Source organism: Mya arenaria, chromosome 11 (genome assembly GCF_026914265.1).
Source record: "Mya arenaria isolate MELC-2E11 chromosome 11, ASM2691426v1".
NCBI classification, from domain to species: Eukaryota; Metazoa; Mollusca; class Bivalvia; order Myida; family Myidae; genus Mya; species Mya arenaria.
In genome coordinates this window covers 27,646,017-27,658,074 of record NC_069132.1, presented here as the reverse complement: position 1 = coordinate 27,658,074, position 12,058 = coordinate 27,646,017, and the positions used below count along the sequence as shown (strand labels likewise).

At 37.8% G+C, this 12,058-nt stretch overlaps 1 protein-coding gene across 1 annotated transcript; it reads left to right on the top strand.

Annotated features, from left to right (window-relative positions):
• The first annotated feature begins 6,082 nt into the window (after positions 1–6,082).
• On the top strand, positions 6,083–9,280 carry LOC128207492 (uncharacterized). The gene is made up of 3 exons (XM_052910445.1): positions 6,083–6,471; positions 7,426–7,819; positions 8,135–9,280. Exons 1-3 carry the CDS (start codon positions 6,275–6,277, stop codon positions 9,008–9,010), a joined length of 1,467 nt encoding a protein of 488 aa, XP_052766405.1. The 5' UTR covers positions 6,083–6,274; the 3' UTR covers positions 9,011–9,280.
• The last annotated feature ends 2,778 nt before the right edge of the window (positions 9,281–12,058 follow it).

The window sequence follows — 12,058 nt, the reverse complement described above, 5'->3', positions numbered from 1 at the left end:
TGACATGAGTTTTCCTTGCTTGATTTTGATATGTCTGCTTTGGTCTCAGAGGGACACCTATACCATTAGATCAGTTTTGGTCTCAGAGGGACACCTATACCATTAGATCAGTTTTGGTCTCAGAGGGACACCTATACCATTAGATCAGCTTTGGTCTCAGAGGGACACCTATACCATTAAATCACTCTTAGACAAACAATCTGATGAGAGGCATAAACTTATACAACAAGATCACCCACGAACAAATGGCCTCTTGGATGATAGGCAGACACCTATACAATGAGACCATTCTGGAACAAATGGCCTCTTGGATGATAGGCAGACACCTATACAATGAGACCATTCTGGAACAAATGACCTCTTAGATGATAGGCAGACACCTATACAATGAGACCATTCTGGAACAAATGGCCTCTTGGATGATAGGCAGACACCTCTACAATGAGACCATTCTGGAACAAATGACCTCTTAGATGATAGGCAGACACCTATACAATGAGACCATTCTGGAACAAATGGCCTCTTGGATGATAGGCAGACACTTGTACAATGAGACCATTCTGGAACAAATGGCCTCTTGGATGATAGGCAGACACCTATACAATGAGACCATTCTGGAACAAATGACCTCTTGGATGATAGGCAGACACCTATACAATGAGACCATTCTGGAACAAATGACCTCTTAGATGAGAGGCAGTTACCTAGACCACTCTCAGCCAGGTAGTGATTGAACCCACAATCTCTCTTACAATACATTGAGACTTATACCACTGATCACTCACCCAATTGTGGCCCAAACCCACTACATATGGTGAGAATCATACACCTATACCACTTGATGAGGCTTGAATCCACAACCTCTTTTATGCATTACTTGACCAATTTCACTTTGATGTGGCTTGTACCCATGACTTTTTGGGTGAAAGACAGACACTTGACCATTCTCACCCTTGTGAGGCTCAAATCCATGCACTTTTGAGTGAGAGGTGGACACATACAGCTTAACAATTCTCTCCTTGGTGTGACTGCAGTGCATGACCTCTTCGGTGAGAGATGAACACCTTCACCACTGGACCATTCACACCATGGTGAAGCTCGAATCCACAATCCTTTGTATGAGAGACGGATACCTATACCACTTGACCAAACTAACGTTTGTGAGGCTTGAAAACACGATCTCTTGTATGAGGGACAAACGCTTTTATCACTTGACCGCTCAACCTTTGTGAGGCTTGAATGCATGACCTCTTGGGTGAGATATGGACACCTATACCACTTGGTCACTCTAACATTTTTGAGGCTTGAATGCATGATCTCTTGTGTGAGAGAGTGTCACTTATACAATTTGACCACTCACTTGGTGAGGCCAGAATGTACGACCGCTTGGGTAAGAGACAAACACTTATACAACTTGACCATTCTAACCTTTGTAAGGCTGGAATGTACGACCACTTAGGTGAGAGATGGACACCTTTACCACTTGACCAGTCTAACCTTGGTAAGGCTGGAATGCAAGACCACTTGTGAGAGATGGACACCTTTACCAGTTGACCATCCTAACCTTGGTGAGGCTGGAATGCACGATCACTTGGGTGAGAGATGGACACCTTTACCAATTGACCAGTCTAACCTCTTTGATGAGAGACAAGCACTTTCATCACTTGACCACTCTAACCTTGGTGAGGCTGGAATGCACGACCTCTTGTGTTAGGGAAAATTCTTCTTCTACTTCTTCTTCTTCACATTCTTTTTCTTCTTCTTTTTCTTCTTCATCTTCTTCTTTTTCTTCGTCTTCCGTCTTCTCCTCCTCCTCCTCCTGCTGTTTCTTCTTCTTCTTCTTCTTCTTCTTCTTCTTCTTCTTCTTCTTCTTCTTCTTCTTCTTCTTCTTCTTCTTATTCTTCTTCTTCTTCATCTTCTTCTTCTTCTGCTTCTTCATCTTCTTCTTCGTCTTCCGTCTTCTCCTCCTCCTCCTCCTCCTCCTGCATTCTTCTTCTTCTTCTTCTCCTTCTCCTTCTTCTTCTTCTTCAACAACAACTTATTATTATTATTTTTCTTCTTTTTCTTCTTCTTCTTCTTCTTCTTCTTCTTCTTCTTCTTCTTCTTCTTCTTCTTCTTCTTCTTCTTCTTCTTTTCTTCTTCTTCTTCTTCTTCTTCTTCTATGTTCAATGTTTCTCGTTTAGTGTTTGCTAGCATTAGTTTCTTGTTGAGACTTACAGCTGCGCCGTCACAGATTGAACGTTTTGACAACTTTTTTATTTTTTGTCCTGGAACGAGCCAATTTTTGCAAAAATCCATGGAATCCAGTTATATAAGACTGCTGACAAAAAATAGATTGATGATTTTTATACTTAAGTTAAAAAATTGATGTTTTATGCATTTTTCTTAAACCGTTAGTAACGGTTTTAAATTAAGACATAAAACAGTAATTTTCGAACAGAAATATGAAAGTCTGCGATCTGATCTTTTGTCAGCAGTCTTTTATCACTGGTTTGCAGATATTTACGCAAAAAATGGCCCTTTCCAAACAAAAAATATAATAAAAAGTTGTAGAAATGGTAAATCTGTGAGAGTGCAGCTTTAAACATTAATTGTTTTTTTAATTGTTTGGCTATTTGGCTGTCTCTGTAGTATTCAATTTCAGTCAAATCTATATTCAGAAACGTGTTCAATTAGTGCCCTAAAAATCCTTTGACTCAAAATCCATATTGGGAAATTGACCTCCAAATTTGACCATGACCTTGATATGAGAGTACAAATTTCATGCGCAACACACCTTCCATTGATGCCTGGCTGTACTGTAATTTTTCATCATTGGTTCAAGTTATGGCTGAGACAAATAGTATTTCTATGATATCTGTCATATCTATATTGTGAACATGCAATTGTGACTTTTTCTTTTGAAATATATGAGCACAAATGTTTCAAGATTGAGTTAAGTTTAGTTCATTTTAATCTTATATATTTTGCAACGAAACAAATTAAAACAACATTATATTAATCACTCTCGTTGGCACGATGTTACGCGAGAGTGTGGCCTTGTATTGTACGGGAAACCGGAGTACTCGGAGGAAACCAACTTGTTCGGCTTGGTGACCACAAACCAATACAAGACTTGCTGGACAGGCGGCCGTAACATAACAAACCTGCTAGTAATCATTCGAATAATAACAAGCCCTCATATATAAACTTCAACATTTTAAAATACCAGTGTCTGGGTTTGGCTGTTGCACCAACTGATGCTTATTTTGACCACTGGATAAAATCTAGATAAAGAAATCTTACAAACATCACCATTCTTGGACTCCATTCAACTTCTTCATGTCCCCAAAAAAGACTTTATTAAATAGAAGGAAGGGCACTCTATTGCCTGGATTTGGGTCTGTATTTTTTTTAAAATGCGTGTTGCAAGTCTGAGCGTTTAGAGATAAATTTAAATTATTACATATTCTTGCATTCAGACACAATTGCCTACGGCGTTGGGTCCTTTGCCACGGTAGTCTACCACAGGGCGTGGTACGTGACGAAGGTCCTTGAAGAGAGGACGGGGAGGTTCACCTCACCTTCATCTTCATGTACAATAAAGAAAGTAAGTCTGGACTTACGTTCAAATGGCCACTCCCCGGGGATGAACTCTAGATGAATCATGCGCATGTCATTTTAGAGGCCTCAATGGCCATCGGACGATCAAGCAGAACCTACGTAATAACTAGTGGAACAGACACACTGATTGAAAGTCCATTTGCAAAAATTACAAACTAAGATACGTTTCTTATGTTCGAAGTGCAAAGTTGTTATGTCGTTCACACATAAAATTCTGTTTTAGTTGAAATAGTATTTATTTCATGTATTTTAACAACAATACAAATAATAAGGATTGAAAAACAAGTTACTAAAAACTTATGTGAATTCCTTTCTTAATAGTTATTTAGTTCAATAAACATATTACATTCTGTTTTGAGGCGCGGAAAAAGATGTTCAAATTGTTAGAAACAGGTTTCGTTTTAATATTGTTGATTAAACAGTTCCTTATTAAGGAACTGTTTAGTAAAAGTCGTATATTGTGACGTATATTAAAGCTGCACTCTCACAGATTGAACGTTTAGACAACTTTTTAATTTGTTGTCATGGAACGAGCCATTTTTTGCGAAAATCCATTGAAAAGTTTTGAAAACCAGTTATATTAGTCTGCTGACAAAAGATTAGATCGCAGATTTTTAAATTTAAGTTCAAAAATTGATGTTTTATGCATTTTTCTTAAACCGTTAGTAATGGTTTAAGCGATAAAACATGAATTTTCGAACGGAAATATGAAAATCTGCGATCTGATCTGTTGTCAGCAGTCTTACATCATTGGTTTGCAGATATTTACAGAAAAATTGGCTCGCTCCAAGACAAAAAATAAAAAAGTTGTAAAAATTGTAAATCTGTGAGAGTGCAGCTTTAAGCATAGATACGTTACCTTATACATGTATATTTACACATCAACTTTCATTCCTTAAATGAACTGCCTCTTCGGATATGTTCGGATCGCAATTCATCGCATAACAATATACATGAAAACTATTGATCTTGTTATTGTTTGTATTGTGTCAGCAGGTCCCGTAAAATATAAATCAACATTTTAGAAAGTGCTAAGTTATTAAACATTAAACGTTTTGTAGCCAAAAGTGTTTCAATTTTATGTTTAAAAGCGATTTCAAGTGGTTGATCTTTTCCCGCGTTATTGTGACGTCATTTAAAAAAAAATGTATCCCGTAACAGTCGAGTCGTCCTATTTACAGAATGGGTGAGAAAGGAATACGGAAAGGTAATCTGAAATGAAATGAAGTATTTTTTTAACGTTTCTTGAATAACATAATGAACTATTGATTCCTTCGGAATCCACACACTTAGACCAGCCCAATTGCGTTCATACCCCGATAATGACATCAACCCCGCAATTCATTCCTTAAAATGATATTCCGTGATCTTGAACGTCTTCTTTAATTATGCCTCCAATGAAGCTTGTTTTTCGTTGAAGGTAACGTAGTCAATATTTTTGTTTAAGCAGATTATATTCAGTTTCCTTTATTGGGAGTGTTTCAAACTGCTAAATGATCTAACTTGTCATAACTGTAACACGCAATATCATGTAAATTATTTGTCAAAACGAAATAAAATGTGATATTCAAGTGTTACAAATATAGCATTAAATATAAAATTAATGCAAACTTATTAAGAATAACAAACGTGTAACAATCCTCATCATCATCATCATCATCATCATCATCATCATCATCATCATCATTATTATTATTATTATTATTATTATTATTATTATTATTATTATTATTATTATATACGACTACGACTACTACGACTACTACTACTACGACGACGACGACGACGACGACGACTACTACTACTACTACTACTACTACTACGACGACGACGACGACTACTACTACTACTACTACTACTACTACTACGACTACGACTACTACTACTACTACTACTACTACTACTACTACTACTACTAATCATCATCATCATCATCATCATCGTCATCATTATCAAAATACTCATAATACTCATAACAATTCTCATAATCATCATAATGATAATGAAGATATTTAAATATTATATAAATGTAGATTTGTTTTAATGGGCCTTTAATAGACATGAATACTGTACTGTTTCAGTGTATGCGGTATTTCAAAGTCGTACATGGTTGGATATATACATGTAGGCAATACTGATACTATAAATTCATGTTTATTTATAGAAGTGACACAGTTAAATCGTAAAAACATGGCTATTTATTTTATTGTAATAAAGTGTTACAACGGCGAGTTAGAGAGATCTGAAGTGTATGAATATCGGGCGTACATGTAGGTGTTTATCTATCTGTTCAATCATCAAAATAATACCTTGGGCGTGATTATTTATATAAACTATAAATACTGTATAAGTATTGACCGTATTGACCTAGTCTTTTCTTAGGGTATATATCGTATACCGATCAATGTTTCATGAGAATATCGCCCATTTGCTTAAATATTTAGAGGAGGAAGAAAAATAACTGTGCTTGAATATCGTGTTCTTACAATTTGCTCCTTTACATGGATATAAAGAAAAACTTGTTTGTATACATTTCTGATTTGTACAAACTTCATAGTACAAGTTGTTCACATAATCTTGAGCTGTTTTAGAACAAATTCTCAAAGTTTGTTTTGAAAGGAAATATAAGAATTAGTGTACCCAAACTGAAAATCCAACAGTATACATACGAATGCATAGGGACGAGGATCTCGCGGGCGGCTCCGAGAGCTGGCACGATATCTCGTGCACGATATGCGAGAGTGACGACCGGCACGTTGAAGCGGCGGCCCACTGCAAGGAGTGCCGGATGTGGCTATGTGATCGCTGCCTTAAGCTCCATAACCGCTTCCCAGCCATACGGAACCATCACATTGAAAGCGTGAACCGGTAAGTTCATAGTGTTTATTATGTTTCTATATTATCGAACACTTGACTCAAAAGCGGCGGATTACGAATATTGAGAACTTCAAGCATACACTTAAAAAGTGCTTGTGTGAAAAGAAGCTTTGTTCTATATCTTAAAATACAATTTATAATGTTGCTGTAGATAAGCATTCTTCAAAGAAAAACATTAGCTGCAGCCAAATGAAAACTGGTTATTTCGTTTGTTTTGTAAAAGTTTACCAAAAATTACTATAAACTACATTCTCATTCACCAGAGGTTCGATCGTAATAAATCATCACTCTGGTGAACGAGAATGTATAAACTAGTGATGAAACGAGTATCGAGTACAATCGATAAATCGTCGATGAAAATGTAATGTCGGCGTCGATCGATAGCGGTTGTCCGAAATCGATGAAGCTAATGTTACCTCCGGTAATTACGTATCTTTTTGTAATGCGGTAACTTACATGAACTTGATGCGGTGTGCATCATTTTGCATCTGATAAATGTGTTTTGTTGTTATGTTCGTTCGTGAATTTATTAAAGTCATTATAAGTTCATGGACATTATAAACTGCTCCAATAAGCATGACTATAGTATCACACTTACTGACTCCAGGTTAAACTATTTAAATGATCATGATGATACTATGTATAAAAATGAATTCCCAAATAATATAATGAACTTACGATTATGGTCCGATAGTAAATCGAAATGCATAGTCCGATTCCAATCGATATTCGATAGCAAATGGAGTCCGATTTTCAAACTATATTATAAACCAATCAAATTTAAATGTGCAAACTAGCCAAAAGATAACCTGTGGACAGCTTTTCCAAGTTACATACAACTGAGCGTAATAATTAAGTAGTCTGCAATGCTTTGACGTTACAAACAAATGTTTTGAATTCAGTATCATGTTTATCTGTTAGACCATATGCTATCATTTTTCTCAGATCAGCAAACGGCAACGGCGAAACAGCGGCGATCATTAGAGGTCCATCAAACTTCAAATTCGTCTATCATGCTTCAGTGCACTTTTCAACTGACGTCAAAAACAGAGAAATCAGTCGCAATGACAACGCGTCTAACCTCAAGTCACGTTTTGAAATCCACGAGCAACGTGCACGAGCGATCGAGGCGTGTCGGAAGCGCGCGGACCAGAAGGAAGAGTTAACGTTGCAGGCGCTCCTGCTACTTCCCCTCGACATTTCGGCAGCTCCCCAATCAACAGACCTTCTTCCGGTTTACAGAACTGGAGAGGTGCAGCTTACCCTTAAAGGAGAAAAAGGTCTCTTCAAATACGGGTCAGGCGTCTATGATTTGGAAAAATTCAACCAGATTGTAACGGTAGTTCTGACTTTATGTTTTTCGATTATTAATTTAATTATTTAATGATTCGATAATTAATCAATTCATTCGCATGTTAGTTCGTTTGTTCGTTCTTTCATTTAATCCCGTTTTAATGCACCATTCGTTCAATTATTTGCTTAATCAATGATTTAATATCTCAAACACTTGTTCATTCAAACATTTATCCATTCAATCCGTATGTCGTTAAAATAATACATCTTTGATGATTCATTTCTACAAGGTGTCTTTAAGTATATCGTGTAATGAAGTCTACAGTCTTGGTATATTGGTTTGTCATGTTGTCGTTTGCAGCCAAGAATTGCTGAGTTCAGGAAGTATTCTACCACAATCAACCTACACGAGGGTATCGGTCACTTCTACTCGACACCACGCCCAAACTACGGTTATGTCATCTACTCCGCACGGGACAGTGGCGTCACAAAGCACGATCTTGAAAAGGTCTTGAACGCCTGTCATGTTGCTGACGTCAAAGATCGCGAGCGTCACTACGTGTTACGTCAAATGCGGGATGAAATATATGATTTGTTGAACGGGGATGAGGGATATGCAATCAACGTTCATTTCCGCAAATTGTTGTTACGTTGGTTAGCAAACATTCCAAAACATTTGAATGAGCAGACAATATGTGGTGGGGACCTGAATGATGTACCGTTTCCTATTCCTGATGACATCCGAAGAGACGTAAGCGTTTTGCGTGACTGGGAATATTCGTACGTTTTCAAAAATCGGGAAGACTGGAACGATGACGTCACCGTCCCTGCTTCAGGTGCGTGGAAACGAATTGACGACGATGATGATGATTATTATGATGATAATGATGATAATGTACATGAGTCGTTTGTAACGCTGTGTGCTAAACATCATGAACGGACAAATAAGCCAAATTTTGACACTGGAGTAGATGGTGACGTTGCTTGGAAGGAAACCGAATGTGACGTCATAAAGAATGACGTCACAACGGCTAAACAGGAATTAACGCTTGCTAAACGCGCTGAACGAGGTCAGGTGACCGAGAAAGCTATGGTAAAAGCTCGAAAACGTCTTAGGAATTTTTTATGTCGAAACTGCCCTAATAAGAAAACATTGTACATTCAGCACTGTGAAACATTTGTAGCGAACTTGAAAGAGAGTTGGCAGTGTTTCCAGTTACTTCATTATTCCAGTTGACACTTTGGACAGCAATAACACTTGATGCATATAACAATATAACGTTTAATGTGGCTAATTTTAAATTATTGCACATCTTCAGTGAATGTAAAGGTGTGAAAACGACATGACCATTCACTAAGTACTTAATGAGTGAATGATACATTTCTCACTACCAACGGATGTTTGGTAGTTGTTTCGATATTTTCGAATGTTATTGGGTGTTACTGGTTACTAGCGCCCCATCCTCAGTTGTTCTAAACCACATTCATTATTGATATGAAAAATCGCTTGGACAACTAAGGGGAGGAAGGGGGGGGGGGGGGCAAGAGATACAAGTTTAGCAAGGGGAACAAGTATTCACTGGATGCGTTCCTAGTTTCGTGCAGTGTTTAAAGGAGGCCCAAGGCTGTTTCCCAAATATTTAATAACTGGCCACGATATCTCCAAAATACTCTAGTCAAACCTCAATCTCAGTATCACCTCATCTTACCACATATAAGCACTGTCAACATTTCGAAGACAACTTAATCTAGGGCCAAAATATACTTGAGTGATTGGTAAAACACTGAGTTGTACTGAATTACATCTTATGCTGTTAATTATTTTTTCTTTGGAATCTTGACCGAAGTTTTTTATCAACATATTCTACATGTATGTTAATGGTGTATAACATAATATACGATTTTTGATAACTTTTGATGTTATGTGGTAAAATGAGTTTAGTCTGAGATTGAGTCAAGGTATTTTCATGATATTTAGGCCATAAGTGTTTTATATGGAAAATGTATCTGTTTGTTGTCTTGTGACCTTGTGTGTCTGTTTGGTCTCGATAACCAAGTCATAGTTTCATTTATGGCTGAGACTGAAAACATGTTTATTCATAGTGAGACTTCCTACAGGTCTACAATTTACTTGTTATTCCCAGGTCAGATGAAACATTTGGTAAGAGTCCAAACTCATCGGTAACCTGCATTATGTGTTGGCCGGTGCCATTTAGGAAAATGCTTTTTATGCCCCCGAAGGTGGGCATATTAAAATCGCACCGTCCGTCCGTCCGTCCGTCCGTCCATCCGTCCGGCTCTGTAACTTTCCCTTGTATGGACAGATTTTAAAATAACTTGCCACATGTGTTCCACATACCAAGACGACGTGTGGCGTGCAAGACTCGTGTCCCTACCTCAAAGGTCAAGGTCACACTTAGTGTTTATTCACAATGGAGTGCTGCATATAAGGACATAGAGTATAGGTTGTCGTGTCCGGGCTGTAAATTTCTCTTGTATGGACAGATTTTAAAATAACTTGCCACATGTCTTCCACATACCAAGACGACGTGTCGCGTGCAAGACCCGTGTCCCTACCTCAAAGGTCAAGGTCACACTTAGTGTTTATTCACAATGGAGTGCTGCATATAAGGACATAGAGTATAGGTTGTCGTGTCCGGGCTGTAACTTTCCCTTGTATGGACATATTTTAAAATAACTTGCCACATGTGTACCACATACCAAGACGACGTTTCGCGTGCAAGACCCGTGTCCCTACCTCAAAGGTCAAGGTCACACTTAGTGTTTATTCACAATGGAGTGCTGCATATAAGGACATAGAGTACAGGTTGTCGCGTCCGGGCTGTAACTTTCCCTTGTATGGACAGATTTTAAAATAACTTGCCACATGTCTTCCACATACCAAGACGACGTGTCGCGTGCAAGACCCGTGTCCCTACCTCAAAGGTCAAGGTCACACTTAGTGTTTATTCACAATGGAGTGCTGCATATAAGGACATAGAGTATAGGTTGTCGTGTCCGGGCTGTAACTTTCTCTTGTATGGACAGATTTTAAAATAACTTGCAACATGTGTTCCACATACCAAGACGACGTGTCGCGTGCAATACTCGTGTCCCTACCTCAAAGGTCAAGGTCACACTTAGTGTTTATTTACAATGGAGTGCTGCATATAAGGACATAGAGTATAGGTTGTCGTGTCCGGGCTGTAACTTTCCCTTGTATGGACAGATTTTAAAATAACTTGCCACATGTGTTCCACATACCAAGACAACGTGTCGCGTGCAAAACCCGTGTCCCTACCTCAAAGGTCAAGGTCACACTTAGAGTTTATTTACAATGGAGTGCTGCATATAACGACATAGAGTATAGGTTGTCGTGTCAGGGCTGATACTTTCCCTTGTATGGACAGATTTTAAAATCACTTGCTACATGTGTTCCACATACGAAGACAACGTGTCGTGTGCAAGACCCATGTCCCTACCTCTTAGGTGAAAGATACACTAAGTGTTTATTCACAAGGGAATTCTGAATATAAGGACATAACAGTGTAGGTTGTCAAGTATGGGTGGTATTTTTTATGTTCAGAGGCAATTTAAAATAACTTGCCATATGTATTTGACACGTAAAGGCAAGATCAACTTTTCATGTACTGACCTTGTTCGTAGGTCAATGTCACATTCGGGGGCATTCGTCACATACTGTGACAGCTCTTGTTATCTGTAGGGGTGCTGTATGTACAGCCAGTTGCTGACAGTTGAGCATGCATAAGGAACTTCATATGAACTTCCCACTCGCTTCAAGCCTGTATATATCCCCAAGCCTTATGGGCCCGAGGGCCACCTGTAGGTCTTAACTGCTCGGGTATTACTGATGAGTAACAAGACTCCGTTTCATTTCAAGTTCTCTCATGTTAATGTTATGTTTTAATCCAGAAACATTGAAGAACACAGCGACTCCCAAGATGTTAATAGGACCATTCATTTGAAAGTTATTTAGTTGTGTGTAATGTGTCAAAAGCACATGTAACATAATAAATTATGATCCATAAAGTTGAGATATTAGAGACATGCATTTCATAGAAAATTGTATTTGAAAATATGGCCTAGAGTACAATGCAATTACAAATGTACATTTTTAAGCTTGAATATACAAAATATGTGATCAAAAATTTAAGTGTCTATATATCTGTAGTGTTTTTTGCACAACTGAACCATTCCACTATATTTATTATATATCAAATATGATAAATGTTGATAATATGTTTGTATCATTTATCATTAGTAA

Bases quoted from the DNA above. Each gene is read 5' to 3' on its own strand.
- LOC128207492 (XM_052910445.1), top strand. From the start codon at position 6,275: ATGCATAGGGACGAGGATCTCGCGGGCGGCTCCGAGAGCTGGCACGAT. The intron at 6,472-7,425 runs GTAAGTTCATAG...CATTTTTCTCAG, and splicing joins CACATTGAAAGCGTGAACCG to ATCAGCAAACGGCAACGGCG. The intron at 7,820-8,134 runs GTAGTTCTGACT...TGTCGTTTGCAG, and splicing joins AATTCAACCAGATTGTAACG to CCAAGAATTGCTGAGTTCAG.